The sequence below is a fragment of the Gymnoscopelus braueri genome (genome assembly GCF_963280865.1).
Source record: "Gymnoscopelus braueri genome assembly, chromosome: 3".
NCBI classification, from domain to species: Eukaryota; Metazoa; Chordata; class Actinopteri; order Myctophiformes; family Myctophidae; genus Gymnoscopelus; species Gymnoscopelus braueri.
Window position 1 is genome coordinate 31,609,985 of NC_137612.1, and position 27,968 is coordinate 31,637,952.

Sequence of the window (27,968 nt, forward strand, 5' to 3'; positions counted from 1 at the left end):
ATATCTCTGCCTTCTCGTTTCGTCAGTGATGCATTATGCCCGTGTCTTTTCCCTACAAGGCATGTTTCCACTACACCCCTCGAATGAATGTGGCACACAATTCCGTCGTATGAATTGACCGCGGCGTCTCAGCGATCAGAGACAACCCTTCATCGGTGCTGTCTGTGTTTTCATTTTGGAATCTGCTGCTTTTCGCTCCGCGGCGGCGACCACAGGGTCGGTTGTGCCCTATGCTCCTCAAGGCGATCCTCGTCATGACCTCTCTCTGCGTTTCCCAAATTCAACTAAACGTGAACGCGATCAGTCTCTGATGGTTCCACAGTAGAGCTGGATGGATACCCGCTTCAATCGATTCTAATGAGGACGGCGACGAAAATTTAATTTGATTCCTTGCTGCTGCGCGTCTGTGATTTTGGATAAATCTCAAGACGCTCAGAGGTGAGTGTTTTGAAGGGAAAAACAGCATCTTTACCATTGCCAATGAAAGCATGAGGGGCCTTTTGTTGGTGTCTGTGTGTGTTCTACGAATGAATTGTATCCGATCCGATTTGAAGTCTCTTTGAAGTGGGCTACCTTGTTTCATTGTTTCATTCACAGCCCCATTATGGACTGTGAATGAAACAAGGTAACAATGTAACCCATTCAACGTTTCATCTGACCAGTGCCGCTGTGGGCTACAGCTGGCAGGCTATACGTTGTTGTTGACGATTTTACAGTCTTTCATAAGATGCGTAGCCTACACCAGTGTTGAGGACCCCTAAATTGACATATATTAGCTCCGCGGACCCCCATTTGAAAAGATACGCCATATGAGAAGGTTTTTACAGCCATAACAGTGATTCTCAACCATTTTAACTTAAAGGACCCATCCAGTTTGATATGCATTTAGGCAACGGACCCCCGTTTTTATAACATTTGGATCTCTGGAACCCACAATCTGTAATCGGTGTTAATTTAACCCTGAGAGTGTACAACATTTAACCAAATGGACCCGTTAGGTTCATTTGTACACTCGAGTTACAGACATTTGGGTCCATTTGGTTCCAACTGCCAATCATTTTTGCTGGGGACCCCCTCAAGGACCCCCTGGGGGTCCCCGGACCCCACTTTGGGAAACACTGGCCTACTACAACTGGGAATTGTTGAATGGCCGACTCTTTCTCACGCATGAATACAGGCGGAAAAATTGCATAGGTTAGACAAAATAACCACACTGGCCATCGAGATTCAAAATGGAGCTGTAACAGCACCTGTTTTGATTCATCAGGCCGCATATGCGCTGTATGTGGGCTGCAGACGATAACAAACATATGTCGCCTGTCGCTTTCCCGTTTACAAATCCTACTGAATATGAAACGGGCAAGCATGGTTTAGTGGTGTAATTGCTTTTTTTTTTAATGCTCTCTGATGCTTAAAAGCGTAATTTTGACAGCTGCTATAGGTATAGGCTACTACCCCCTACCCCACCCCTTCTTAGAATATACTGTAGCGTCCCGTTCGCGAAAACAACCGGTGTTAATCCCGCACAAATATCGTTTTAATTCCATCCATGGTTAATCGATTTATATTTGGCTAGCTATGGTCTTTGGACTTTGGCTTCAACAGATCCCCATAGGGAGCTGGAATTGGGTCTACACACTGTACTGGGGTGAGGAAAAACATAGGAAGCCCCATTTGAATAAATCAGGGCTAATGTAAACAATGGGCTTTGATCATGGGGCACTTGTATATAGAAATATGCTTTTTAATGGCCTTTTATTAGGAATGGCATAAATATATGTACTCCCATGATGACTACAATGACCTGTCCATAATGAATGGTTTGAAACTGACATGCCTTCAGGCCATAGTAGCCTACATCATAACATTATAAATGTAGCCTACTCATTCAGAAGGGAAAATATTTTTATGTCAGGCCTGTGAACTTTTTTCACTTCTATTAAAAGTACATGCTTTCATGTATGTATATATATGTTTACACTGTATGCTATTGTTCAATACCGGTATTCTAACATGAGTTAACCTACACTAGTATAGGCTACAATATGCTATAATTTGTAAGCTACTATCTTTGATTACCATGTCCCTTTGAAACCAGACAATGGTCTACTGTACTATACCAATCATCTGCTATCATTGCCAGAATAGGCGTCTTTATTTCTTCTTCCCCAAATCCTGGATGTCTCAATTTAGAACGATACTCTTCCTCCCGTGTCCTTTTAAAAAGCCCCCCTCCATCTCCTCCTCCTACGTGGAAGAAGACTTAATCAGTCCACAGTCCTTCCTCATTGTCTCTAGAACTATAATTGGCAGCTGGAACTGCTGCTACTGCCGCTTATAGAGATGGACCAGAAACGGAAGGAAGTTTATCAGCTGTGAGCCACACATTATTGTGTTCTCCTCTCATCCTCGTGGCGTGCCTTTGGCTGTCATTTTCTGTGTGTGGCACTGGCACAGGGACAATTAGATGGGACAGCCAGATACAGACAGAGGCTTTCCCTGAGAGCAAGAGGTCGATTAATGATCCAGGAGAATAAGAGCATGGAAACGGTCTGACACTGCTGTTCAGACAGCAGTAAACTGCTGGACGTGTGCTCTGCACAATAACCTCTTTAGTGTTCGTTCAGCTGTTACAAAAAAATCTTAACACTTGCAGTTTAAAAAAAAAAACATTTTTCATTTGAGTGCATTGCTTTGACCTGCTTCACAGCAAACTGGCCACACAATAAAATCCTTAGTGGTAACACTATCCCTTTGGTTCCATTTGTACACTCTTCTGAGTTAAATGAACACTGAAGATTTTAATGTGCATGCTCTTTGTGACCCCCGGGTTATATTTAGCTGAATTGTGTGTGCATGTGATGTTTCTTTAGGATTAGAAATCCATGTAAGCTATATAGCCATTCACGTGACCCTCAATTTCATGGTCGGACATAACACTTCTGTGCGAAAATGTTTCTCTCCTCCCTGGTTCTGTTATGTGTGCTTCCTCTGAGGGCAGAGAAAGAGGAAAAAACAAGGACTGGTATTATAATTGTCCTATCAGAAAGAGACATTGGCTGAATATTCTTATTTTGCTGCAGCACAGTGGGAACAGTTACAATCTGTTATGACTCAATGGAGTTTGTCACGGCCAAATGTGACGAATAGAGAGCACTTCTATTTCTGATAAAAGAAGGGGGGTTGAGTGTTGTTTTTTTGAAAGAAGAATTCAGTGGTTCAAATATAGTGGTATAAATAAAGGGTTTGGTTGCATGTTATTAAAAGGTGAACTGAAAGCTGTGCCATATGGTTTTGGCTGGAAATTGACCATGACTCACTGTCTGTCACATAGTGGTGATAGTGCAAAAGTGCTTATTTTTAATAGACAGATGGGTGTATTATTATTGTTGTTATGGTGAAATTACAAACAACATCTGACTCTTCAGTACTTGCAAATTATTCAAGGGCTTCTTGTTCCACAAACCATCCTCTGCCTCCTGCTATTCCCTTGAGCAAGGCATTTCAAGGAATCTACACTCGGGACAGAGAGAAGGAGATGTTAATTTTCTTCTTGGAAATATTGATGATATCAAAGCTGAAGCTATTTCAGTTTCAGTACCTCACTACTGTACCACTGACAATAATAAATGGGACTTGTCTGTTTTGTTAACCTGCATTACTTAAGGCATCTACAAGCTTACTCTCTCTCTCTTTCCCTTTGTCTCTCTCTCTCTCTCATACAAATGCCAAGGTGGTTCTACAGATTATCTCTCTAAGGCATGTGCACACACCGTCAATAAACATACACACCCTCACACACTTTCACATTAAAACACAGGTTAGAGTAGCAGTTAAGTGAACTCCTTCAGCTCGAGTGTTCTCGAACTCCACTGTGGGACTACTAGGGGTAAATAACCTGCTTGAGAAGCAGCCAATGAATGAAGTCTTTATTCTCCCGGGTTTTTGATCAAATCCACCCAACGTTCCATCTCCATACCATGCAGCTTTAATCACATTGACAGCCAGTCCCGTCCCCCCCTCTCTCTCTTTCCCTGCATTCACAGCTTTGATGCTCTTGATGCCAGGCAGAATCATGGGCATCTATACTGAGATGAATGTGATACTGGTCCCTGCGTAAAAGCACAGACACACATAGAGCACCCCCTCCCTTCCTACACAGTAACATTTGTATCAGTTTATCCTTGTAAAAGAGCAAGCGTACAAATGTAACCAAATGGACACTCACGGGTCCATTTGATTACATTTATACACTGTCAAGAGAGTGAAATGAACACTTAGGATTTTACTGTGTATAGGCTTGTTGGCATTCAGAGGAGTGGTGCATTCTGGTCCTTCCACATTCCTAGCACTGGCTCATGGTGAACGACAACTCATGGACATGGGACTAGAGCCCGATCGTAATCGAGGCAAAATAATTGTGATTATTGAAGTCATGCCGCTCAGCCCTAGTACTGATGCGCAATCAGCATTTGAGTCCTGCTGGAAAGTGTTTTTAACTAGTTCAACCCTATTGTACTTGGGGTACCCCAGGGGTCTGTACTTGGTCCCCTCCTAAAGTTTTTCCCCCTCTACACCAAATCTCTTTGCTGAAATTAGCCGATCAACAAGATTCCAAACGCATTGCGTTATGAGGTTGTAGATCTGCAATTTTTTTGCTGAATGTTAGCCTATTTTTGCTGAATGCCTTTTATGACATGCCCAAAATAGGAACACTAGGGTTGATGTAGTTAAGGCAGTCAGTGGGGGGACAAATTGTTAACTTCCAGTGGAGGCTAGTGTATCTAGACCAGTGATTCTTAAACTTAATTTCTAGGACCCCCAGTTTGAATGCATTAGGTCATGGATTGCACAAATGGAACCAATTGGAGCCATAAGGGACCAATTGGTTCAATTTATTTTGTACACTCTGAGTTACAGGCCCATAAGGGTCTATTTGGTTCTTGACTATCAATCATTTAGGTCCTGGACCCCACCTTCTGAGAAAACCAGTGCTGTAGTAGACTGTGTTTGGCTGCTTGAGAACCGTTGGTATTTTCCTGCAGTACCTCTCAAGTTCATTCAAATAGATTTAAGTGTAACTGACCTCTGTTTGATCCCAAAAATGTAGTTCTATTACTGCATGTTTACATTCGCTATCTGTTGTTACTACTGCCTTTTTTGACTTTCAATTGATTTCTATAGCTCTGTGCTTGTCTCACTGCTATAGGTCACTGAGCAATACTGGTGCTGTGAGGCAGCAAGGTCAGCGTTAATAGGCCCTGCTTAAGTCCTTAGGGAAAGACCTTTAGAAAAGCCCACTGCTCTGGAAAGCCTTTCCTTCAACAGTCAACATGCCAAGGGCCAACAGTTCAAATGGACAGCACTTTGAAAAGAGGTCGGGCTGAAATAACTGACATAGCAGAGCAAAGGATGTTAAATGAGTTGTATAAAGCCTGATGCATGCATAGTCATACAATGGTGTCCCACAACGAGTGAGCTTGTAGATCTGCTATTTTCACCACAGGACACTGTCGTACGACGGAGCATACATTGGAAGGAGTTATCCACCCCAAAAGATCATGTTCACTGTTGCATGATACACATGATGCCCTTACACACAGTAGTCTCAGTAGAATCATAGCACCGCACACACATGTAGCCTACATAAAGAGCTATTTATTCCTTAAATAAGATATTAAATCATGATCTGACATCGAAACGTGTGCTTTGCACCCTGTTATCAAAATAAAAAGGCTCCAATCGTCCGAGTTGCTCCAGCGCCTTCTTTATTCAAGATATTAAATCATTTGAAAAAACAAAATGATAGTTCAACAATATTAGATATTTCTAATTTTGGAACACATTTATTAACACAACTCAATTCAATTGTTTCCGTATCTTTGCTAAGAGACGACTGCTAAGTATTTCCTGCACGATGGTCTCCTTCGGCGTGATGATGAATTGGTCACAGACCCCCAGACCATGTTGAGTCATACTGTGTGTGGCGTCCCCCAGCCCATAACCTTTGTCCTTAAATAACAGGGTGTTTGTGTTCCAGAGTGGAGAGTAGTAGTAGCTGGGGGCAGTACCAACCAGACAAGCCCATGCAAGTCCATTACTGATGCAGCGATATCCTGGCTGACTGGCCTAATGGAGTGCGTTGCCCTGCCCGCATTGACCCGTCTTGCTCTGCAGGCCTCTGGATGAGTCAGAGTTGCCTCACGGGATACTTCTAACTAGAGCCCGACCGGGACGCAGATTTTTGCATCCCAATTTTGGAGAGTAGCCCACCAATTACCGATGTTTTCAAGTTTTAATTTGAGAACATTTCGATTAAAAGAAACAAAACAAAAACATTTTTATGTATACAAAAGTTAAGAAATATGCTAATAATAAAATAAATAGTATTAAACTTCAATATATGAAAATTTAATTTTAAGACCTGATTAGACAATGAACAAGCAAACAAGTAAATATAAAATACACGCATGAACTGAACTTGATTTTATTTAACCAATCAAGCCATAAAATCTTACTCAAGCTCACGATGACTTGTGAGCTTGTAGATCTATTTTTGAAAAGATGTTAGAGGTAAAAAATTGGGACGATACCGAGTCAAAATTCAAATAATTTATTTGACTTGTATACCTTGTAAACGGATATATCAAACAGGCTCTACTCTGGGCTCATCTCTGTGTGAGTCAGAGTTGCCTCATCACGGGATACGTTAACCCCAACTGGGGGGCTTATCACAACCTGGCAGGGGGTGAATCAAAGCCTGCATGTTCATACATGTAAGCTTGAAATCGTCACTCACACACACTCTGGCACATAACATTCTCAGTGGGCTACAGTCCACGTACTGTACACATAATGCTCTGCCCACACATCCACTCAGCAGGAGCCTTTCCTTATCTGAAAGGAAAGGAGCCCCATGCCCCATACCTGTGTAACTCTGACACGTTGTGAGCATGTAGATCCGCTACTTTAACTATTTCTTATGTTCTTTTTTTTTTACATTTATGGAACTTTTTTTAATTTATTTTGAAAATACGTTTTCCTGAAAAAGTTTTATTTTTATTCAATTCTTTGGGATTTATTTTTTTATGTTTTGGAATTAGTTTTTGTAGGAAATGTGAAAAAAGCAACCCACTGTTTGGGTAACACTGATACAGAGCACCCACCTACTACGTGTTATTTTTACAGTCAAAACAAGTCTGTTGAAATTGCACATATGCGTTGCATACGCACATACACGTATATATATATACTCGCATGTTGCAAAAAAGGATGTGAAACAAAACTTGAGTGGGAGAGACTGTGGGTGTCAGGCAGAGCCTTCACTCTGGTGGTGGGGGGGGGGGGGGGCTGCGGAACAGCTGCTCACACGCATGTTGACCACATCAATTCTGTCTGGAACAGAGAAGGCCACCATTCACAAATGGAACAAGCGCCAGTCAGACCATGTGTGTTACCGTGGCTCTGTTTCAACTGGCCGGAAACGGCCTACTACTCCAGTGAGTCACCTCAGAACGACTAAGGATTGGTGTATTTGTACCATACTTGTGGAAGTTGTGGGCAACATATCAATATTATATAGATAACGTTATACGAGACCAGATATCGTATGGGGCTTTCGATATCGTAATAACATGATGTGCCATAACGTGTTGTCTGTTCCCGTTTTTTCCCGGTTTTAATCACTTATCCTATTTTACAGTCCTATTTTACGATTGTCCTATTTTACGATTAAAAAAATGTGTTTAAAAAATAGCAGATGTACAAGCTCACAACGTGATGCAACGCAATACGTTGTGAGCTATTTGTGAAACGTTTGAAAAATATATGTGTATACCTATACAGTATTATCATCACTGTCACAAGAAGATATAGTCACAATATTGATATTGAGGTACCGTATTTGGCAAGAAAAATATCATGATATATAATTGTATCCAAATCACCCAGCTCTAACGACACATCTGAACATGATGCTGTAGTAAGCACCGTGCCCCTGATAACTGGAAATGGACGTGTTCTATGTATCCAAAAGCCATAATTGTGGCATTTTCTTTCAGTATGGAAGAATGAGAAGCAGGGAATAGACTGATGGAAGACATCTCTCCTTGTCTGCTGGAAGCGGTAGCATCACTATACTTGTTTTATTCCAACCCACTGTGCCTTCATTTGAATCCTCGTTTCCTGAGCAGATCTTTATTGATTCACAGCAGACTGACTCAACAGACGGCATGACCTTGAATCTATAAACCATGTGTGTTGTTGGCTGTTTCAAGGTGCCCTGCCCAGATGTATTTGCATTCTAAACGGTCGCAAACAAGGAAGAACTCTTGGAAGAACTCCAAGGATACTCAGTCAGTAGTACGCAGTAAAATCCTGAGTGTCTCTGTAAAGATGGAACTGTAAGGGTTCATGTTTACATTCTGGTTTTGATGTGCATGGAGGGGGAAGGGATGGCCTGAAAGAATGACTGCACAGCCAACAGCTGACTATTGAGGAATTTTCTTCCAGGGAAGAGAATGAATAGTTGCCATCACAACAACTTCCCCTTGCTACAGTCAGACACAGTTTAACTGACTGAATCACATGAATTAAGTAGGGCTCTCACAATCATGACATTTTACTTGACAATGAATTGTCCCACAAATAATTGTGATTAGCGATTTCATTGTTTGTTTGTTTTTCAAATATATTTTTGGGGCTTTTTCTGCCTTTATTGATGGATACAGTACACTGACAGGAAATGGGAGAGATGAGGAGTGACATGCTGCAAAGGTCGTTGGGATCAGGGTGCCCGGACCGCAACGCCAGCCGTCCGGGCCAGATTTCATTGTGATTTTGGCATTGAACATTGGAACATGTAAATATAAATTACATTTCTGTTTTGCTATTTGGCTTCGTGAAGAAAAAATGCACAGGGCAGATATGACAAAGAACTTAAATATTAAAATATTGTGGAAATAGCTGATCTATAATTAAGCTCACAACGGGGTGCATCGTTGTCCATAATTCCGTCTACCTACTGTCTGTCCGATCTCCACCCCCAGGTCTGCAGATGGGGGCGGGTAAGAGCAAGCCCAAGGATCCGGGCCAGCGCTCCATGAGTCTAGATGGCACCATTGGCAGCGGCTCCGACAGCGGGCACCTCCACCACCTGGGCCCCTCTCAGCAGACCCAGACCCCCAACAGGAGCCCCGCTGTGGGGACCGGTAGGCGAGGGCACCAGGGGCAGCACCAGCATGCCCCGAGCAACACTCCCGAAATGGCTCTCTTTGGAGGGGTGGATCACACGGGCACAGTCACGTCCCCTCATAGAGGGCCCCTGGCAGGTATGCATTGCAACGCACTGGGGGAGCGGGATGGTTGTATTACAGGGGAATATTGAAATGGGTTTTTGAATAATTGCAGAAAGGGAAATGGCAGTGGCTGTGATGGGGGAAGGGAGTATTGAAGAGATGTCAAAATCAGAATCATTCAGGTGTTGGTGATCAATCACACATAGAGAGATAAAACACCCTCTTTAAACCACTGAAACCCAATATACTTAGTTGACTGGGGTCCTCCAGGGCTCTATACTAGGTCCGGTAGTATTTCCCTCAACACCAAATCTCACTGAAAATAGCCGATGTGATGCGACACGTGACCTTGTAGATCTGCTATTGTGTCCAAGAATACGGACCCAGACACTGGGTTCAAGTTGTTAACATGGACTTGAATAAAGTGCATGAAGCTGTTGTATGTTTTCGGCATGAGTTATAGGTAAAATAATTTAGGAATGAATGCGTCAGTCTGGAAACGGGTTGAATCGAACATGTGTGAGTTGAGGGACAGAGAAACCGCCCACAGCTACCTTCTGAGGCAGCTCTTTGGAGCGTTAAAGTGCCATTCACACTGAGAACTATAACTATATTGTTCACCATTGTATTTTTTTTGTAGTCGGTGTGACTGTGAACTCTGCCATCCACTTGACTTAGAACGATTTTTAAAACTTTTTATTTTTATTTTTTTATAGTTATAGTGCTCAGTGTGAATAACCCTTTAGTCCAGGGGTTTTCAACTGATTTTGACTCAGGGACCACCATCCTGACTAAGAGCAACCTGGGTACCACCACTATTGTGCGTGGTGGGTCCATCATAGTAGCCTGGTAAAGCCCCTCCCTCCGGAATTCTCATTTCCATTTGATTTCCTGAAATAAAATACAAATGAGATTTCTGGAGGGAGGGTTTACCAGGCTACCATCATAGACCCACCCCACACAATAGTGGTGGGGGGTTCATGCACCACAGGGAGCTGGAGAAAATAGCTATAATATCAATATAATATCTAATAAAATACAGTGATTTTGTTTGAATATGATGGAATATGATTAAGGATTACTGTGATTATGGTATGCTCACATTTCATATCACACATACAATACAGTAAGAACTCCTTTTTTTTTAATGCATGGCCAGGGACCACCTGCAATACCTCCGCGGACCACCAACCGGTCCGCGGACCACTGGTTGAAAACCCCTGCTTTTTTAGTCAACCCTGCATGATATCGTTGCTGTCAAGCAGAAACCTTGGATGTCCAAAACTATTACTTTTCTGTTCTTATTTACTTCTCATTGGTTCAGTATTTATAAAACCCACAGACACACTTTTATCTTCAAAATGTTCCAAAAATAGTGACATGTGAGCTTGTAAATTGGCTATTTTCGCTAGTTTTGCATGACACTGTATGACGTAGGCGTAGGGCATCAATTTACCAAAAAATTAAAAAAGTTGCCCAACAGCAATGATATAATAATATCGTGGGCATCAAAGTCAAACAAGAAGTGGGTTTGTTCTGTGTGAGTAATGGAACAAAAAAACGTTCCCAACATCTTTCAGACTAGAAAAGTGTGAAATTAGACCGCAAGACATTAGCTTGTAATGCGTCTAGACGTGGCAGATGGTTAGGTTAATTTAGCACCGTGTGGAGCGATCAGGCACTCCGGCTTAGTCGTCTTGTTTCTCCCGTGCGTCCAGTGAGTGGATCGATGAATGGATGGAGAGTTCCCAGTTTCAGCTCGTTGGCTCATTAGAAGGTGAAGATAGAAAGCTACACTCGCACACGAAATGTTAAGCCATAGATACAATGACTTTGTCCTTCATGGGCGATCAGGCGGCATCTGTGTAAAACGTCAATATGTCTCATTAGGCTCTTGCCAATTGTGTTATAGAAATGGAGCGACAGTAATATTTGTTTACATTTATGAGTGCTGCTGTGTATGATTATGCCACTGTACATAAAGGAAACCATTATGAAGGCCTATATTGTGAAAGTTGGCCTGTGAATGATTATACGCATGTACAGTAGAGACATTTTAAGGGGAAGTAGCTTTGTTCCCTCAGCCAGTGTTTCAGTCAGGGCCGGGCGATATGGACAACTATCACAATATTTTGGACCAAATCCCTCTATCAATATTGTGACTATAATATAGTGTTGTGGCGATAATATATATATTTGTCTTTTATATTTATTTTACAATTTTCAAAAATGGCAAAAATAGATCTACAAGCTCACAAAACGTCGCATCAGATTAGCTATTGAATCTGACAATTTATGAAAGTAAATAGGGCTTAAATGAGGCGTAAGTGATTAAAACCAGGAAAAGACAACACTTATGCCATATCACGATACTACCATATCCACAATCCCAGACGATATCTTGTCTCATATCAAGATAATTATCAATATAATATTGATATATTTCCCAGCCTTGTGGTGGAAGTTGAACTGCTAGTGTTTATACATATGTACAGTATTTTAAGGGGAAGTAGCTTTGTTCCATAAGCCAGCGTTTTGAGTGTTTTTTTTTCTTTCTCTGTGGTCTTGTAGGAGGTGTCACTACATTTGTGGCTCTGTATGACTATGAGTCACGGACAGCATCTGACTTGACCTTCAAGAAAGGCGACCGGTTGCAAATCGTCAACAACACGTAAGAAATAACCAGCATCTGTCTGTTTTACTCTCTGTGGATGGCAGACATCAAGCTCGAGTTCACACGCCACACAAGCACACTCACAGGCACAGATGCAGATAGAGTCATCTAGCTTGCAGATTAATCTAAATGAGCAATTTCATAGATGCATGCGCCAACGCATGTTTACAGCCATTCACACAAGCTTGTTGAGCTGAATGAGTTTATACGCATGCACACTGACGCGCACACACACACACACACACACACACACACACACACACACACACACACACACACACACACACACACACTGTTTTACTATACTTGCGAGGACATCATTTTAGGATGCCGATTTTTATGAATGCCATTAAATTTTTAAATCAAATCCTGAAGCCAAAAATAGCAGATCTACAAGCACACAATGCATCACAGCACGACACACACAGCTTATAGATGTGCTATTTTCAGTGCATGACACGGGCACGCAACTAAGTATAAATCAGGCATAGGCCTTTACTTTAACTCCAACCCCAAACCCCGCCTAAACCTGACCTCTAAATGTCTAATTGTACTTCACATTTGAACTAACCTCAAAGTGCTACAGTACAGAATAAAAACATTTGCATAAAACAATCTAAAAAAGGAGGGTCTTAAAAAATATAAAATACATTTAAAACAAGCAAGGTGGCAAAGAAAACCTAGGGGTTAAAACCTAAAAAGCTAACCAAATGCTTTATTAAAAAAGAAATTGAAAGTCAAACCATAAAACAACCATTCCTCTTGTGAGGACCAGGAAAATGGTCCTCACAATGTCTATTTCTGTAATTCTACCATAGTAGTGGGGGCATTTGGCCCTCACAAGTATAGTGATAAGTGTATGCGCGCGCGCGCACACACACACACACACACACACACACACACACACACACACACACACACACACACACACACACACACACACACACACACACACACACACACAGACACACAGACAGAGAGAGAGAGTGAGAGCATGAGCGGGTTAGTGTGGCAGTGTCTGGTTCTCTCCATCTGTTGAGTAGAAAGAAACAGAACGTAACTCTGATAATGCATTCTGTTCCACTTAGGGGGCTGACAGCATCATGGCTTTGGCTCCTTTAACTTTCAGACCCCTTTGTAGTGCTTTACATGAGTCAGACTTTCAATAGGGGTGCAACAGTTAACCCATTCAATCCGGGAACGCATCTACAAATGTCTTCTAAATCCTAACTGGTTTCTGAAAAACGTATGTTGCTATAATATCAGTGGTGCTCAAACGTTTTCATGTCAAGGACCCCCAAAATGATATGTATTTGGCCGCCAACCCCCATCTCAAAATATTTAGTTCCAGGGACCCCCCAGAAGCAAAGATTTTAGTTACCAATGTTCGCTTAAAAAAATAAATATAGAAAGATCTGCAAAAAGGTAGCGCTGTCGCCTCACAGCTAGAAGGTCCTGGGTTCGATTCCCGCCGGGGACGCTGTGGGCGCTGGGGGCGTGTCTTCTCCTCCGCGTCATCAGCGCCCATACCCTAGGTGGGGTTGGCGAAAGGGCCTACTCTGTGTGGAGTTTGCATGTTCTCCCCGTGTCTCCTAGGGTAGTTAATACCCTCACAAAAACATGTAGTAATCCTGGTCGCTATACCGCCTCCCCCATGACAGTCGGGGCGCCTGATGGAGGGGAAGGGAACTGGTTGGAATAACGTGTTCCTTCCACGCGCTACGTCCAACCAGGGAAACTCCCCCCTGTCAGGTGACAAGAAGGTCAGTTGGCTCTCATGCCTGAAGGAAGCATGAGCTCGGCCCTGGCCTCCCTACTGTGGGGGACTGGTGTAGTGCTGGTGTAGGGCTGGTGTAGCGCCCAGGATCACTTAGGAAATTGGCACCGGGTGAAAAATATGGGTTACAAAAATCGCGGGATAAAAAATTTAAGTAAAAAAAAAAAGAAAGATCTGCAAAATGTTTCATTAGTCATAACATTAGTAACACCTATTTGATAACTAAGTGCGTAAAGGCAAATAACAGAACAGCTAGACCACTCAGGTAAATTCAGAAAATGACATCACTCACTTTACTGTAATGAATCCTTTTAGCACAATGGTTCTCAACCTTTTCTGGATCAAGGCCCACTTCAAACTCCTTTCGGCTGCCTTAAAGGAGTAGTTCACCCAAGAAATGACTTAATTTATATCAATTACACACAGGGAAAGTTAGGTGATGGTGGGGTTTAGGAGAAAGAAGTCTTGGTTGTTGGTTTTTAGTTTTTCTGTTTTACTTGAGAGGAGACCAAAGGAAACATTCTGGCCATGTCACAGAATAAAATTGCACACACACTTTTAATCTGAACTGTATATTCAATCAGTGACTTAACTCATTCCCTGCCTAGAACAACTAAAACGACTTCTGTCCTTTAAGCCCTGTCTGCCAAGAACGACTAAAACGAGCCACCTCCTTGTTAACTTAAAACTTAAAGATTTTGTATCTCGGCTCCTGAGTACTTTTTTTTTTTCAATGAAAAATCTCTGGCAGTGGGCAAACGCAAACATTTTTTTATCTGGCAGTGAATGAGTTAATTCACTGATTTCATGCATTATGAAGAATGTTTGTTTTATTTAGTTTTTCGTTTTTTATTTCAATTTTGTGTCACTGTCACATAGTTAACAGATTTTCCGTGCAATCTTCCATGAATTGCAGTTTAAAAAATTATCATAAGAAAAGGAAAATGTCATATAACACAACAAAGTTATTCTCTGTCTTCCATTATACATGATGTAGCAACCGAAATGGTATAGAATTAATAATGGGATCTAAGCTTAAAACATATCAATGAACAAGATATTGTGAATAATACTGCAACAGACAGACAGTTGTCAAAAGACAAGGTGCCAGCAGCCAGTGATATTGTGTTGATGCCATGCAGCACTACTGCAGTGCAAAGTCCTTTGCTGCATAATCTGATCCTCTACCCGTCTGTCTATGCCAGTGGTTCTCAACGTGTGGTCCCGGGACCCCCAGGGGTCCATGCGGAGGTTCCAGGGGGTCCCCAGCTAAATTAGTCAATATAGCATCAAAAACAGTTACAGTTACAGTACTATTTTATACTTGGCCTAATTGAAAATAGCTCCCAACAAGTCACAATGTGATGTGTTGTGAGCTTGTAGAACACAAATCTTCTCTTATTGGGGATCCTGGCACAAAATCCTTTCTGCTAGGGGGCTGTATGCCAAATACACATTATGTGGGGGTCCTTGACATGAAAATGTTTGAGAACCACTGGTCTTTGCTTTGCAGCTTGGCTTGATGTGTCTCTCTGCTGTGTTTTGATGTGTCTGCTGTCTCTGTTATCTCTCTTTCTCTTTCTCATGCTTCATGGTTTTTCCTAGGAGAAAGTACAGCTTCAGGTTAGTACTACTAACACTTAATAAAATGTAGTAAAAAGTCTCACCGGTAGTGATCTTTGGAAGTCACTTGATGGTGCTCATAGTGTGTGCAGCAGTGTTTCACAAACATAGTTATGGGTTGCGAGCAAAAACGTCATTTTTTTTACCTTAGGGCTTAAGTGCTTAATAATTAATGAATTAGTTATGTATTTTTGTAAGTTTGGGTCACTGATGATTTGGTGCAGTTGGTATGAACACCAAGGACTGTGAAATAAAAGGTCGCTAATCTCTTTGCTCTCCCAGCAACCTGTCGCTCTTCACAGCAAGAATCACACTGTGCGCTCACTTGTAGATGGGTGTGTTAATTGGGTATTCGACAACCGTACGGGACACTTGCTTTACCATCAAACGATTGGACACTTGCTTCACCATCAAACGATAGGAAACTGATATCTTGTTTTCGTCAAGCTGTACAGAATGAATGTTCTGGCATGATTGCAGACCCCCTCGTGTTCCATGGTGCAGTCACAGCACTACTGTATGTTGGGGAGGGGTTTAACCCCATCAAGCATGTCTCTCAAAGGGGAATAAATTGTTAGACCTCTGGATGAACCGAAAGATGTTATGGCTGTCCCAGTCAATTTGCGTCATCAAGGTTGTCATATCTCTCTCTCTCTCTCTCTCTCTCTGTCTCTTTGTCTCTGTCTCTCTCTGTCTCTCTCTCCTTCTCTGTCTCTCCCTCCCCCTCCCTCTATGCTTTAGGGAAGGGGATTGGTGGCTGGCTCGCTCCCTGACGACAGGAGAGAGTGGTTACATCCCCAGCAACTACGTGGCTCCATCCGACTCCATTCAAGCAGAAGAGTACATTACCCCTCTCTTTCTCTCACAGCCCCCTTATCATTTTGTCACCGAGACCCCAGGCAGTTTTCAAAGAAACATCCCATTGTTGTGTCAATTCACAATACACAAGTATTATACTGTAGGATGATGTTTACCCTGTAGGATGTAGAGCAGTGGTTTTCAAACTTTTTGTGCCCAAGGCAATGGGCAACTGAAAATCTCAGGGCACACCTGTATTCACAGTGGAAATAGCCAATCTACAAGCTCACAATTTGTCGAGATTCAACATGTTGAATCTCGACAAATTGTCGAGATTGCCGAGGCACACCGTTGGGAACCCTTGATCTACAGTTGTCTCTACTGGCAGTGTAATGACAGAACCAACATAAATGAGTATAGTCTTCAATGCAGAGCATATAGACCTACTACAGACCTGTTATCTTCTCATGTGCCATCTTAAGATGTGCCTCATGGTGCCTTTGAGCCCAGCCAAAACCAGCTCTCCCCGCCTAACTGCTTCAGCTGCTCAGTGGTAGCTTCTCACTGATATATTATTCTCTCTGGCCCACTTCGGCAGGTGGTATTTTGGGAAGATCACTCGGCGGGACTCGGAGAGGCTCCTTCTGAGCCTGCAGAACAGACGAGGAACGTTCTTGGTGAGGGAGAGCGAGACCACTAAAGGTAAGAACTTGGAACTGTGGGAACAAAGAGACAGCGGACGCAACACATGGTACTGCGAACTTTGCTGCTCACTATGAAGTCTGTTATTGTGTCAATGAGTTGTTCTAATCTGCTAGTTGCACAGGACAATCTGTTAAGTCTGCTGCATGACCATCTTGGTTGAAATTAGTGAATGTCTCAAAGTTAGTAGTGATTGTAATCAAACTGAATCGCTCCACATTAGATGAAAATGTCGTAACAATGTTGTGAAGCAGAGGCGACATACTCACAATCTTTGATTTCACTTGTTTTGATTTGACTGAGATTTTAATTGTCAGCTTATGAAATCCAGCCATGTGGGCGGAAGCTAGCTTCATTCTTTTGAGTCTGGCTGGTCCCCGGCAGCTAACATCTTGTTCTGCAATGCAGCTGGGATCTTACTTTTAGAAGAGACAGAACATTAGGGGCTCAGAGTTTTGATGCATGCGGAATATTCTAAATGAAGTTGGCATTTACTGCTTTGTTCTCCAGGCCCAAGGCACAGTTGTGTGTGTGTGTGTGTGTCTGTCTTCGTCGCTCTGCCATCACTTTGAAATCCCTGTGACGTAGACGGGTTCTATGGAGGGTTTCTTTTTGGGGAATGTGGGCGGAGAAGGAATGTAACCACAGAGGAGCGGGTGCTTGTGAATGGATAGGGGTGAATCACTGAACTAGGTCAGCCTAGGAGGGTGCAGGATTTCCCCCCCTAGTTGTAAATCTCTGTTCTTCGAACGGTTACACACACACACACACACACACACACACACACACACACACACACACACACACACACACACACACACACACACACACACACACACACACACACACATTGAGGGGTGGGGTTAGAGCAGTGGTCCCAAACTTTTTAGCTGGAAACTCTGGGTTAGAGTATGGCATTAAAGTAGTAGTTCACCCAAAAAAGTACTTATTTTCTATCAATTAGCCTTGAATTCATGGATATTGTTTTGTTTTTGTCGCATTCCTGAGATAATAATTTGATGACCGGCTCAAAGAGTCTCCAAAAAAATCTCCATTAATTCAAGGCTTCATGGGGTAACTGATAGAAAATAAGTAATTTTTGGGGTGAACTGCTCCTTTAAGAAAGGGGGAGAAGGAATGAAGAATAGACAGAGCAGAGACAGAGGGTGTAGAAAGACGCAAGCATTGCAAAAAGAGCTTGGGAGGATTCAAAGATTCAAAGGGGTTTATTTGTCACTCACTCATAAAAGAACAAGCAGCAAACTGTTGGAGTAGGGCACGTTTTGCCTCGGGGTGTGTGTATAATATGTCAGAAGAAGAGTTCACCATGTGACATTGATGAGCTGAAGTGTGCCAGTTCAGGCTGTTCAAACCGTTATTCATGTTGTCACGTGGGGACGCTACACATGCAGTCATTTGCTGGGGTTGAGCCCAAAGGCTTCAAGCACACAACAGATTTAGTCCAATTTACACACACTATATATACAGTATGTGTCTGTCTGTCTGTGTGTTTGTTTATTTATTTGTATTTTTTGTAAATAATATTTTCTTTATGCTCTAGTTCAGTAGTTTTCAACCATTTTCATATCAAGGACCATTATTTATTTGGCATTTGAGCCGCGGACCACCATTTGATGAGATTTAGACTCAGACCCAAGACTTCGAATATTTTGTTGTCGTTGGATGAGATTTTGTCCACAATTCCATGCTGTATTGATGTTGGTACCATAAAAGAGATAACAGGCCAACATTGATCAAAATAACAAGTCTTTAATTAAGTAATGCAGATGTTTAACAATAATTTAACTCTTGAGAATACGCTCTCAAGAGTTAAAGATCTACCCCATAAGGGTCCATTTGGTTACCAACTCATCATTCAGCTGGGGACCACCTGGAACCCCCTCAAGGACCACTGGTGGTCCCCGGACCACTGCTTGAAACTGATCTAGTTTGTCCACCTTGAGCGTTTAGTTTTGAGGTGCATGTTCACTCCTCTTGTTAGGATAACAGTGGCTGCTTGACATGCAGTGCAATCTGGGTGGGATCTGACACAGAGGATGACACAATGACACGATCACAGGGAAGAGTAATGAAGTCATGTTCATATTAGCCTGTCACAGACCATGTTCCCCGACACCTGATGATTAGGGTTGTGATCTGAAACCCCCTATAGGAATCGTTAAAGGGAACCGTTAAGGAATCGGACTGTTAAGAAGGAATCATTAAGGATCGGAATCGTTGAAACCCTTACCCTACTGATGAGACATACTATATCTTGTCACCTTTGTATTTTAAGAAGATTTTACAATAACGATTACAGTGGAGCCGTTTGCTTTGTGTGTTTGCCTCACAGGGGCGTACTGCCTGTCAGTGTTGGATTATGACAACACCAAAGGTCTCAATGTTAAACATTACAAGATCAGGAAGCTGGACAGTGGCGGCTTCTACATCACCTCCCGCACGCAGTTCAGCAGCCTACAACAGCTAGTCTTCCACTACCGCAGTGAGTACTCGCACAACATGTACGTCCATGATTCCTTTTTTAGATACTTTCATCATATCATAGCTGTAGCTTTGTAAATTATTGCCCTACTTCGTCATACAAGTGTGTCGCACAAATGTAGTGAAAATATACTTTTTCGGGGGGTGAAAGTGGTTAAAGGACGACTTCACCCATTTTCAACCTATCTTCATATAATTGGTCCTCACTATGCTCATAATAAAATGGTACAATTTGTTTCTACTCTGTATTTGTCACATAGGTGGGCTATGGACACTTCAGAAATCCACCTACCAGTGACATCATCATTAGGCAGTTTTTTTTTGTTTTTCAAACAACATTCAATTTTTATTAATGCAAGAACAATGGCTTCCATTATAACATGCTAACTTTCCAGGAATAGAGAGCCTGCCGTTTCTATTACTTGTATTGCTTGTATTCCCCATCGATGTCGTCACTGGTAGGCAGGTTTCTGAACTGTCCGCAGCCCTCCTCTGAGTGAATACACTGAATCCATTGGAACATACTGGAGGTATGTAGGTATTGACCATTTGACCAAGGTTTTCACCTGACAGCGACGGTATGGCTTTCCTGGACATGCCGCTCTCTCTATGTCCCCGTCTCTCTCTGTCCCACTCTCCCTGTATCTCTCGCCCTGTTACACATTGTCCTTGACCTGACTCTGTCTTCTCTCTCTTGTTCTCCTATATTCTTTGTATTTGTCTTGACCTGCCTCTCTTTTTTTCCCCTCTTCGTTTTGTTCTTACTCCCTCATCTCTCTCTTCCCTTCATTTTGGCTCATCCAGAGCACTCGGATGGACTGTGTCATGCTTTGACGGACGTGTGTCCTGTAGCGAGGCCACAGACTCAGGGTCTTGCCAGGGACGCCTGGGAGATCCCCCGGGAGTCCCTTCGCCTCGATGTCAAACTGGGGCAGGGCTGCTTCGGAGAGGTCTGGATGGGTAAGGGACCGTACATCTTTTCTAGAATTCATCCACTGATTTATTCCCTGCAGACGTCGGCAGATATCCAGTAAGATAATATCGACATCCTTCTCAGCAGAGGTCAAAGGAAATACACTTCCCGTCTGTCTATTTTATTGACCCTTTTTATATATCCCTCTGATTGTAAAGAACTTCCATAGCTCCACACTCTCACTATCTACTTCTATGACGATACCCTCACCCTGTGACATGTCGTGTCACGATCTAGCAAGCGAGTGATGTTCACTGTGCACTCTTGCAGGCACATGGAATGGTGCAACGCGGGTGGCCATCAAGACCCTGAAGCCAGGCACCATGTCCCCGGAGGCCTTCCTCCAGGAAGCTCAGGTCATGAAGAAGCTGAGACACGAGAAGCTGGTGCAGCTTTATGCCGTGGTGTCCGAGGAGCCCATCTACATCGTCACAGAGTACATGGCCCAAGGTGAAGAGAGTTATTGGTCGCACATCAGTGATGTGTTGAAAATGCAGCATATACACACATGGATTAAAGTTCTCAGTCGTCACGACTGATTTCAGTCATTTGGATTCTTCCGTCATGTCAAGTCATGTCACGCACCGAAAATAGGCAAGCTTACAACGCATCGCAGGGCAACGCGTTGTAAGCTTGTAGATAGCCTATTTTTGGTTATTAGTTATTTTAAGATTAAAGTGTATTTGAGAAATAGAATAAATCAATCTCCCAGAAAAGCCTAATAATTTCTGATATCTCATAAAAGCAAAGGTTAAAGCCTCAATTTGCAATTTCTTCAACTGGTTGGCTGTATGGCTACCAGAACATCCTAATTTTACATATTGTTTATGAAACACAGTGCTAGTGTGTGGGAGGCTCCTTTCACACTGTTTCAAGATGTTCAGTTGCTTTAATCCCTGTATACAGTAAGACACATTAAATAAACGATGTGCAGTGCAGAAAATTAGGAAGTAGAGGCACGGATCAGAAGTATGTTACAGTTGAGCAGGTTTACAACACTTGGGGATAAATGAGAACTTGAGTCTTATTTGATTTGGCCTGTAGTTGTCTGGACCTACAGCTTGACGAGACTCAAATTCTCCCTACAAGGGGTGACTAGAGTATTGTGCTCTGGATTAATGAGGCGTGCATGTGTTCACACACGCCATGCCGTGTGTTAGGAGCTGTCTTCACCTCTTAAATCTTTTCAAGCCAAATGAGACGGGGTGGGGGGGGGGATTTTAAAGCAGATGGGTTGAATGGAATAATGTTGATAACCTGTTAAGCTATGCATACATCATATATTCCAAACACACATCACCATGTTTAAGTATTCAATGACATATACAATAGACATTCCATGGATTTATGGACACTTGGTAGCCGATTAAATTAAACTCTGTTTATACAATGCATACATGAGTTCACCAAAACACCAATTTCCTAGTGTTTATTGGTGCACTGTGATTTGTAAGTAATGTTAAGTGGAGCAGTCTTGTGTGGAATGGTCTGTCTCTGTTGCATGCTGCACAGTTGAGTGTTTCTAAACCCTCCTCCTGCCTCCACAGGTAGTTTACTGGACTTCCTTAAAGGAGACGCTGGAAAGATGCTCCGTCTGCCTCAGCTGGTAGACATGGCATCGCAGGTAAACCTGAGACACACCATCAGTAGCATTCACTGTGCAATACTTTTAACTACTTAAACCCTATACTGTATACTATACTTAGTGGACCAGGGTCCCACAGGGCTCTATACCAGGTCCGCTAGTATTTCCCTCTACACCAGATCTACAGGCTCACCACGCATCGTAATACAGAGCTTGTAGACCACAGAATAGGGATGCTGGGGTTCAAGTGATTAAAGCCGTTGCCGCTTTCACACGGTCAGTATGACCACGGGCAATTCAGCTGAAACCACAGAATATAAATATAAAAATGTCTTCTTCAGTCTGAACTTCCTTCCTCTCTCTCGTCTCTCCTCCCGCCCTCCAGATTGCGGCGGGCATGGCGTACGTTGAGAGGATGAACTATGTCCACAGAGACCTGCGAGCTGCCAACATCCTGGTGGGAGACAGCCTGGTGTGCAAGGTGGCTGACTTCGGTCTCGCGAGACTCATAGAGGACAATGAGTACACTGCTAGACAGGGTACGGCTGCACTGTACCTTCTTCCACCACATCACACCACAAGTAACCAGATCTATGAAAACTAGCCCAAAAGAAGTGACAGGGGGTCCTGTGGGGGTCCTAACCCTATACGTCAGCTATTTGAAGAAAAAAAAAATTAACTTCCCAAATCTTGTATGGGGGTCCCTGACAAATTTCAGATGGGGGTCCGCGGACAAATGCATATTAATTTGGGGGGTCCTTAATACAGTATGAACATTTTCAATGTTCAATCAACATTAGGAAGCACGCCCAAATAAGCACACTTAAGAAAGAAGCCTAAAAAAAACGCAACCCGCAGTTACCAATATTTACAAACGACTTTACAGAAAAACAAGCCCAAAGTCGCTTATAATAAGCAGATGTGGCAACATTGATCTGTAGTGCTGGAAATGTATTTGTAGCACTTCCACATCCACACCATCTCATTTCAAGAGCCAAACCGATATATCGGCCAGACAGTTATTTCGGCCATTATTTGACTTTGTTTTGGCGGCATCAGCTGTTATGCAACCGATGTGTCCCAATTTATAACCACTTTCAACCTGCCGTCCCTATTTTGGGCGTGCCATTACACTGTAAGTGAAAAAATTTAATTGTTTTCGCATGGCATTGTGAGCTTGTAGATGGGCTATTGCCTATTTGTGAAACATTTTTATATATTTTAAGTGATCCATCTGTGTATTATTATTTTTTATTTTTTGATTGATTGAATTGATTGAATACTTTATTAACACTTTGCAAAAAGTAAGTTAATCAAATCAAACATTTAAATTGATTAGAAAACGTTGCACTTTTTGACTAAATACGAGTCAAAACAGTGGTAATTGGCTCGGGATGGGTATCTGACCCCAAACTCTGTTATCGGTCGGGTTCTAATTACAGTGTATGAGCAAACCAGGCCATGCGAATATGTAGCAAATGGGTTAATGTACAAGCTTTTATTTTTTATTCTGTTGAAAGCAGCATGCCAGATGAGAAATATTAAGCTATCATTAACAATCAAAAAGAAAATGATTGTACGCTGCCATTTTTTGTAGTTGCAAAAATAGCATATTTATTGTAAGCAACAACCTTATTTGACACACCTATATTCATGTAATTCGGCTAATGAGTGCAATACCAACAAAGCGAAATCATGCTTTGCATATTGATTTGCATTTGTCTCGATGCTTCAGGAGCCAAATTTCCCATTAAGTGGACATCACCGGAGGCAGCCCTATATGGACGTTTCACCATCAAATCGGATGTCTGGTCATTTGGTGTTCTGTTGACAGAACTGGCAACTAAAGGACGGGTCCCTTATCCAGGTATCTACTAGCTACCATTATGCAGTATCACCATTTGAACAATGTATCCAATATCTATTTCTGTGTTTTAAAGATTACAAATCTCATTTAGCGTCCACACAGATGCCTGTTCGAAATTCTCCAAATGGGTTTGGATCCCAGAGAATTGTGGATTTGATTTTGTGTAGGCAATGTATTTTGTTCCAAAATCAGACATCTACCGTTTAAACATTTTTAAATAGAACCTTTATTAAGACTGCACTTTATTTAGTAAATAAAACGTTATTTTGTATGGTAGTATAGTATGTTAATACAACTACAGTAACACAACTGCACTGGTTGGAGGTGGTCTCTCGGCTCTTCTATTGAGACATTTAGATCCTGTGTTTGGGTAGGAACACTACTGGTTGTGAAATTTCCACTCTCTCGTGGGGTAGGACTTACATCTTATGGATTGATGATTTAAATGTATATCCATTGTGTTTTAAAACTAGTCAGTGTCCATCATCTACCATGTCCTCCCATCTCTCCAGGCATGGTAAATCGTGAGGTGTTGGACCAGGTGGAACGTGGCTACAGGATGCCCTGCCCGGCGGATTGCCCCAGCTCCATGCACGAGCTGATGCTGTCCTGCTGGAGAAAGGATGCAGAGGAGAGGCCCACCTTCGAGTACCTGCAGGGCTTCCTCGAGGACTACTTCACCTCAACAGAGCCCCAGTACCAGCCAGGGGAGAACCTATAGAACGATTTGCCAAACTGATGCTGAGGAGGAGAACGAACATACTTATACCTGTACACACAAACACACATACACACAACACAATGACCTGCACTTAACCAACCTCGAGGCGTAGGCAGAGGAAGCATCTGTGGGAAGAACCTCGAATCAGAGCCTTCAGATCTCATCTGGGAGGAACTTAAAAGGGATCTTCTGGGTGACGCCAAAACAGAAATGAACCAAGCGAACTATCCCTTTTTTAGAGCCGTAAATGAATTTCTACAGAAGTAGCAGGAGAACCTATTGAGTAAAATCCCCAGTGTTGATTTAATCCTGAGGATTTTACTGGTTACTTTCTGATGAACACTCGCTGTGTCAAAAATACACTTCACCAAGAAACAGGATTCAAGATTTCACCTGTATATCAGAAGCAAGAACCAAGGAGCGACTTACTTAATGGTCCCTTCTGGGCAGACTGCTTAGGGGAAAACGTTTGAGAGGTTCCGGCTGATGTGGCAGGAGCTAAATCAGGACTCAGGACTTGTGAGTGGAGTGATGCGGTGGAAGGGAGAAACATTGGCGTTGTCTTTAAAGTTCCTCTCTTCTCTCTGTAGTGCACCTCCTCTTCACCCATGTCTGGTACCTCCTCTCCTTCTCTTCTCAACTTTGGAAGAACACTGCCAGTGTGGCACAGGTGCCAAAGGAAAGTCTGTCTTTCTCTCTCTCTGTCTGTCTGTCTGTCTGTCTGTCTGTCTGTCTGTCTGTCTGTCTGTCTGTCTGTCTGTCTGTCTTGTTTGTCTCTCTCTCTCTCTCTTGCTCTTTGTTTATGTCTGTCAGCCTTTCAGAGTCTCTCGCTCTCTCTCTCTCTCTCTTTCCAGTCTTCTCAAGTGCTGCTTCTTCTTCTTCAAAGTGTCTCCTAACAACTCTGCTCCGGAAATCTCTTTTGCAACTTTATTTATGTTTACTTGGACAATGTGTCCTGTTGTTTTAGACTTTTAAGTGACATAAAAAGGTTTCTGCAGTACGTTGTATTTTTCTCTTGTGGATAGATCCGGTCGTTAACAACCCATATCATGGTTGTGTCAGGGTAAATGTGCTTGACAGGCGGTGGCAGATTCTGTAACACACTGAAAATAGGCGGTCTTTGATTTGTTATTTTACACTAGGGCTTATATCTGTTCTTGGTATACATTCTAGGCCTTTTTTGCCAACTGAATTCATCCTCACCCTAATGTTGCAGAAAAACAATGATTTGGTTGTAGGTAATATTTGAATGTCTCGCGTTTGAATCACTTTTTATTGAACTGGAAAAGCTTTGATAGAAACTGACTAGCACTGTCCTGGAGGTATTTAAAGTGGAGGTACGGTCATGAGCTTAACATGTTGGTTATCAGGGCAGTTTATTCAATGGCACGGATTATCTTTACTGATGGCCTTTAGGAAACCACTCAATGGCAAACAGCTGAAATTGCTACTGTGGTGTTACTGTATTAAACCCTGCTTTAACCCAAGATGGGAGAAACCTTGGGTGTGACAGCCTACTGTGTTCTGTGCCAATAAAAGTCGTTTTTCTTTTGTTGTTTTTTTTACTGCTGTCCATGTATATAGTGTTTTACTATTTCTGGGTTTAATTGGATGTTGTTCAGTTTCCATAAGACTAATTTATACTTCCTTGCACGACCCTTGCGACATGTGTTGTTTGAAAAAAATAATTATGCATTTACAACTGAAATAAAGTGTTCACATTATTGTTGAGCAACACCATGAAACGAGGGCCATGAAACGAAAATATAAATTAAGCTAAAGCTGGAAGCCATTTGCCTGAAATGTACAGTACAGCTCTGTCTCTGTCAGATAATCAACAGACTGGAGAAGTTAGCCTGTTATCAACTGCTAAAATGGGGTGTCAATTCAGTTGACAATCGAGAAACACTGACACAATATGCAACAGGGCAAGCCGTAATGAAACTGTAAAACATCATCAGGTGACCCTAATAAAACTGTGTTGCAGGTTTTATGGCCTCGAGGAGCTCAATCTAGAAGCAGTTAGCATGCTGTTGTGCTGTACTTCTCTTAACCCTTGGCTTTTTTTCTGTATTTATACTGCACTGTACATCAACATGTATGTTTACTTTTACTCAAGGTTAAAGGAGGCGAGGCAGGTCCTGAAAAGCAAGAGACTTGAAAGCATTTGTGCCAACAACCGATACTGATCCTTGTATTGATTTTTGTACCGTACTTATCGCTGCAAATTCCCTCTGTCATACTGTACATATACTGTAGCTGTTCATGATTTGCTTCAAGCAAGCCCCGTTCAAATAGCTCATGTTTGAGTCTGATTAATTTGGCTCACTTTCTGAGGTTTCAGTTTGTGAGATAGCAGCATAACCGCAGTCTATTCAAAGAGAAACATGTGATCTGCTATAGAGACATACCATACAGCAATAACAAAGGGTGGTAGTATTTGGTTTTTGAGCTTTTAGCTCTCTGACACTCTGAAATTGGAATACAAAATTTGTGTCAAATGATGTTGGATAACTTAATTCATGATGCGGGTGACTAAAAAGTGAACATTTAACATTATGGCAAAGGAGTTCACAATTAAGGTTGTGAAATTAGATAAATCAGATGAAGTTGTAAATAGTATCTGAAACAAATGACTGTGACTATCATGTAATTTTTTCATTTTCTTTTCCATGGGTTAAACTGTACTTTGAATGGGAGGGTTAGTAACGCACGCCTGCTGCCCTACTGTACATGTAAGAAAATGCTACTCTAACTGGGGCTTTAAGGGATCGTGTTTGTTTTTACATTCAACTCTGTACGGAATCATGCTATATTTGGGGGAAAGAATTTACTTTTGTAATCCCTTCATGAATTGTTGGAATTAGGCTTGTATTTCACGACATAGCATTGCTTAATACATACATTGTACGTGTATTAGCCATGATTACAAATGGTGCATTTGGATTTCTTGGGAAGCCATCATCCGGTAGTGCTTTCCTCTTTAATGGGAGACAATGGGCTCGTTATGAGTGTGAGTGAAGCGTCATTATACTTCGCTGTACAACGACGCCGCGTGCCGGAAATAGACGATCTGCAATGCTATGCGTTGTGAGCTTGTAGATCTGCTATTTTCAGAGCGTGACACCATAGTACGACAGATTATAAATTAAGCATAAAAGCCAAGGTCTAATTGGATTCTCTGTGCCATAGGCGATGGCAACGTCAGTTTTTTATAAATCTATGCAGTTTCCGTCTGGCATTCCTGCAACTTTTCTTTCTTTCTTTTTTTTTTGCCATTTTTATTATAAAAGGTTAAAACAGACAATTAACAGAATGGAAGGTGTGAGCATTTTGTAAGAACTACTTATTTTTGTCTTTTTTTGTTTTTCGATGTAACAGGATCGAAATGGGTATTGTGCCACTTTATGTTTGATCTTAAATGTGCAATAAATTATATTTGAAAACGTG

General features: G+C 42.2%; 1 protein-coding gene across 2 annotated transcripts; it reads left to right on the forward strand.

Moving 5' to 3' along the window:
- Positions 1-38: 38 nt before the first annotated feature.
- Positions 39-27,968, forward strand: LOC308082734 (proto-oncogene tyrosine-protein kinase Src). 2 transcript variants are annotated; one of them, XM_080424711.1, is made up of 13 exons: positions 39-438; positions 8,730-8,860; positions 9,048-9,329; positions 11,868-11,967; positions 16,112-16,210; positions 16,767-16,870; positions 19,224-19,373; positions 20,177-20,332; positions 20,616-20,795; positions 21,893-21,969; positions 22,316-22,469; positions 23,666-23,797; positions 24,310-27,968. In XM_080424711.1, the coding sequence occupies exons 3-13, from the start codon at positions 9,056-9,058 to the stop codon at positions 24,516-24,518; spliced, it is 1,635 nt and encodes a 544-aa protein (XP_080280837.1). In that variant the 5' UTR covers positions 39-438; positions 8,730-8,860; positions 9,048-9,055; the 3' UTR covers positions 24,519-27,968. The 2 variants fall into 2 exon arrangements, with proteins under 2 accessions (XP_080280837.1, XP_080280836.1); XM_080424710.1 differs by lacking the exon at positions 8,730-8,860.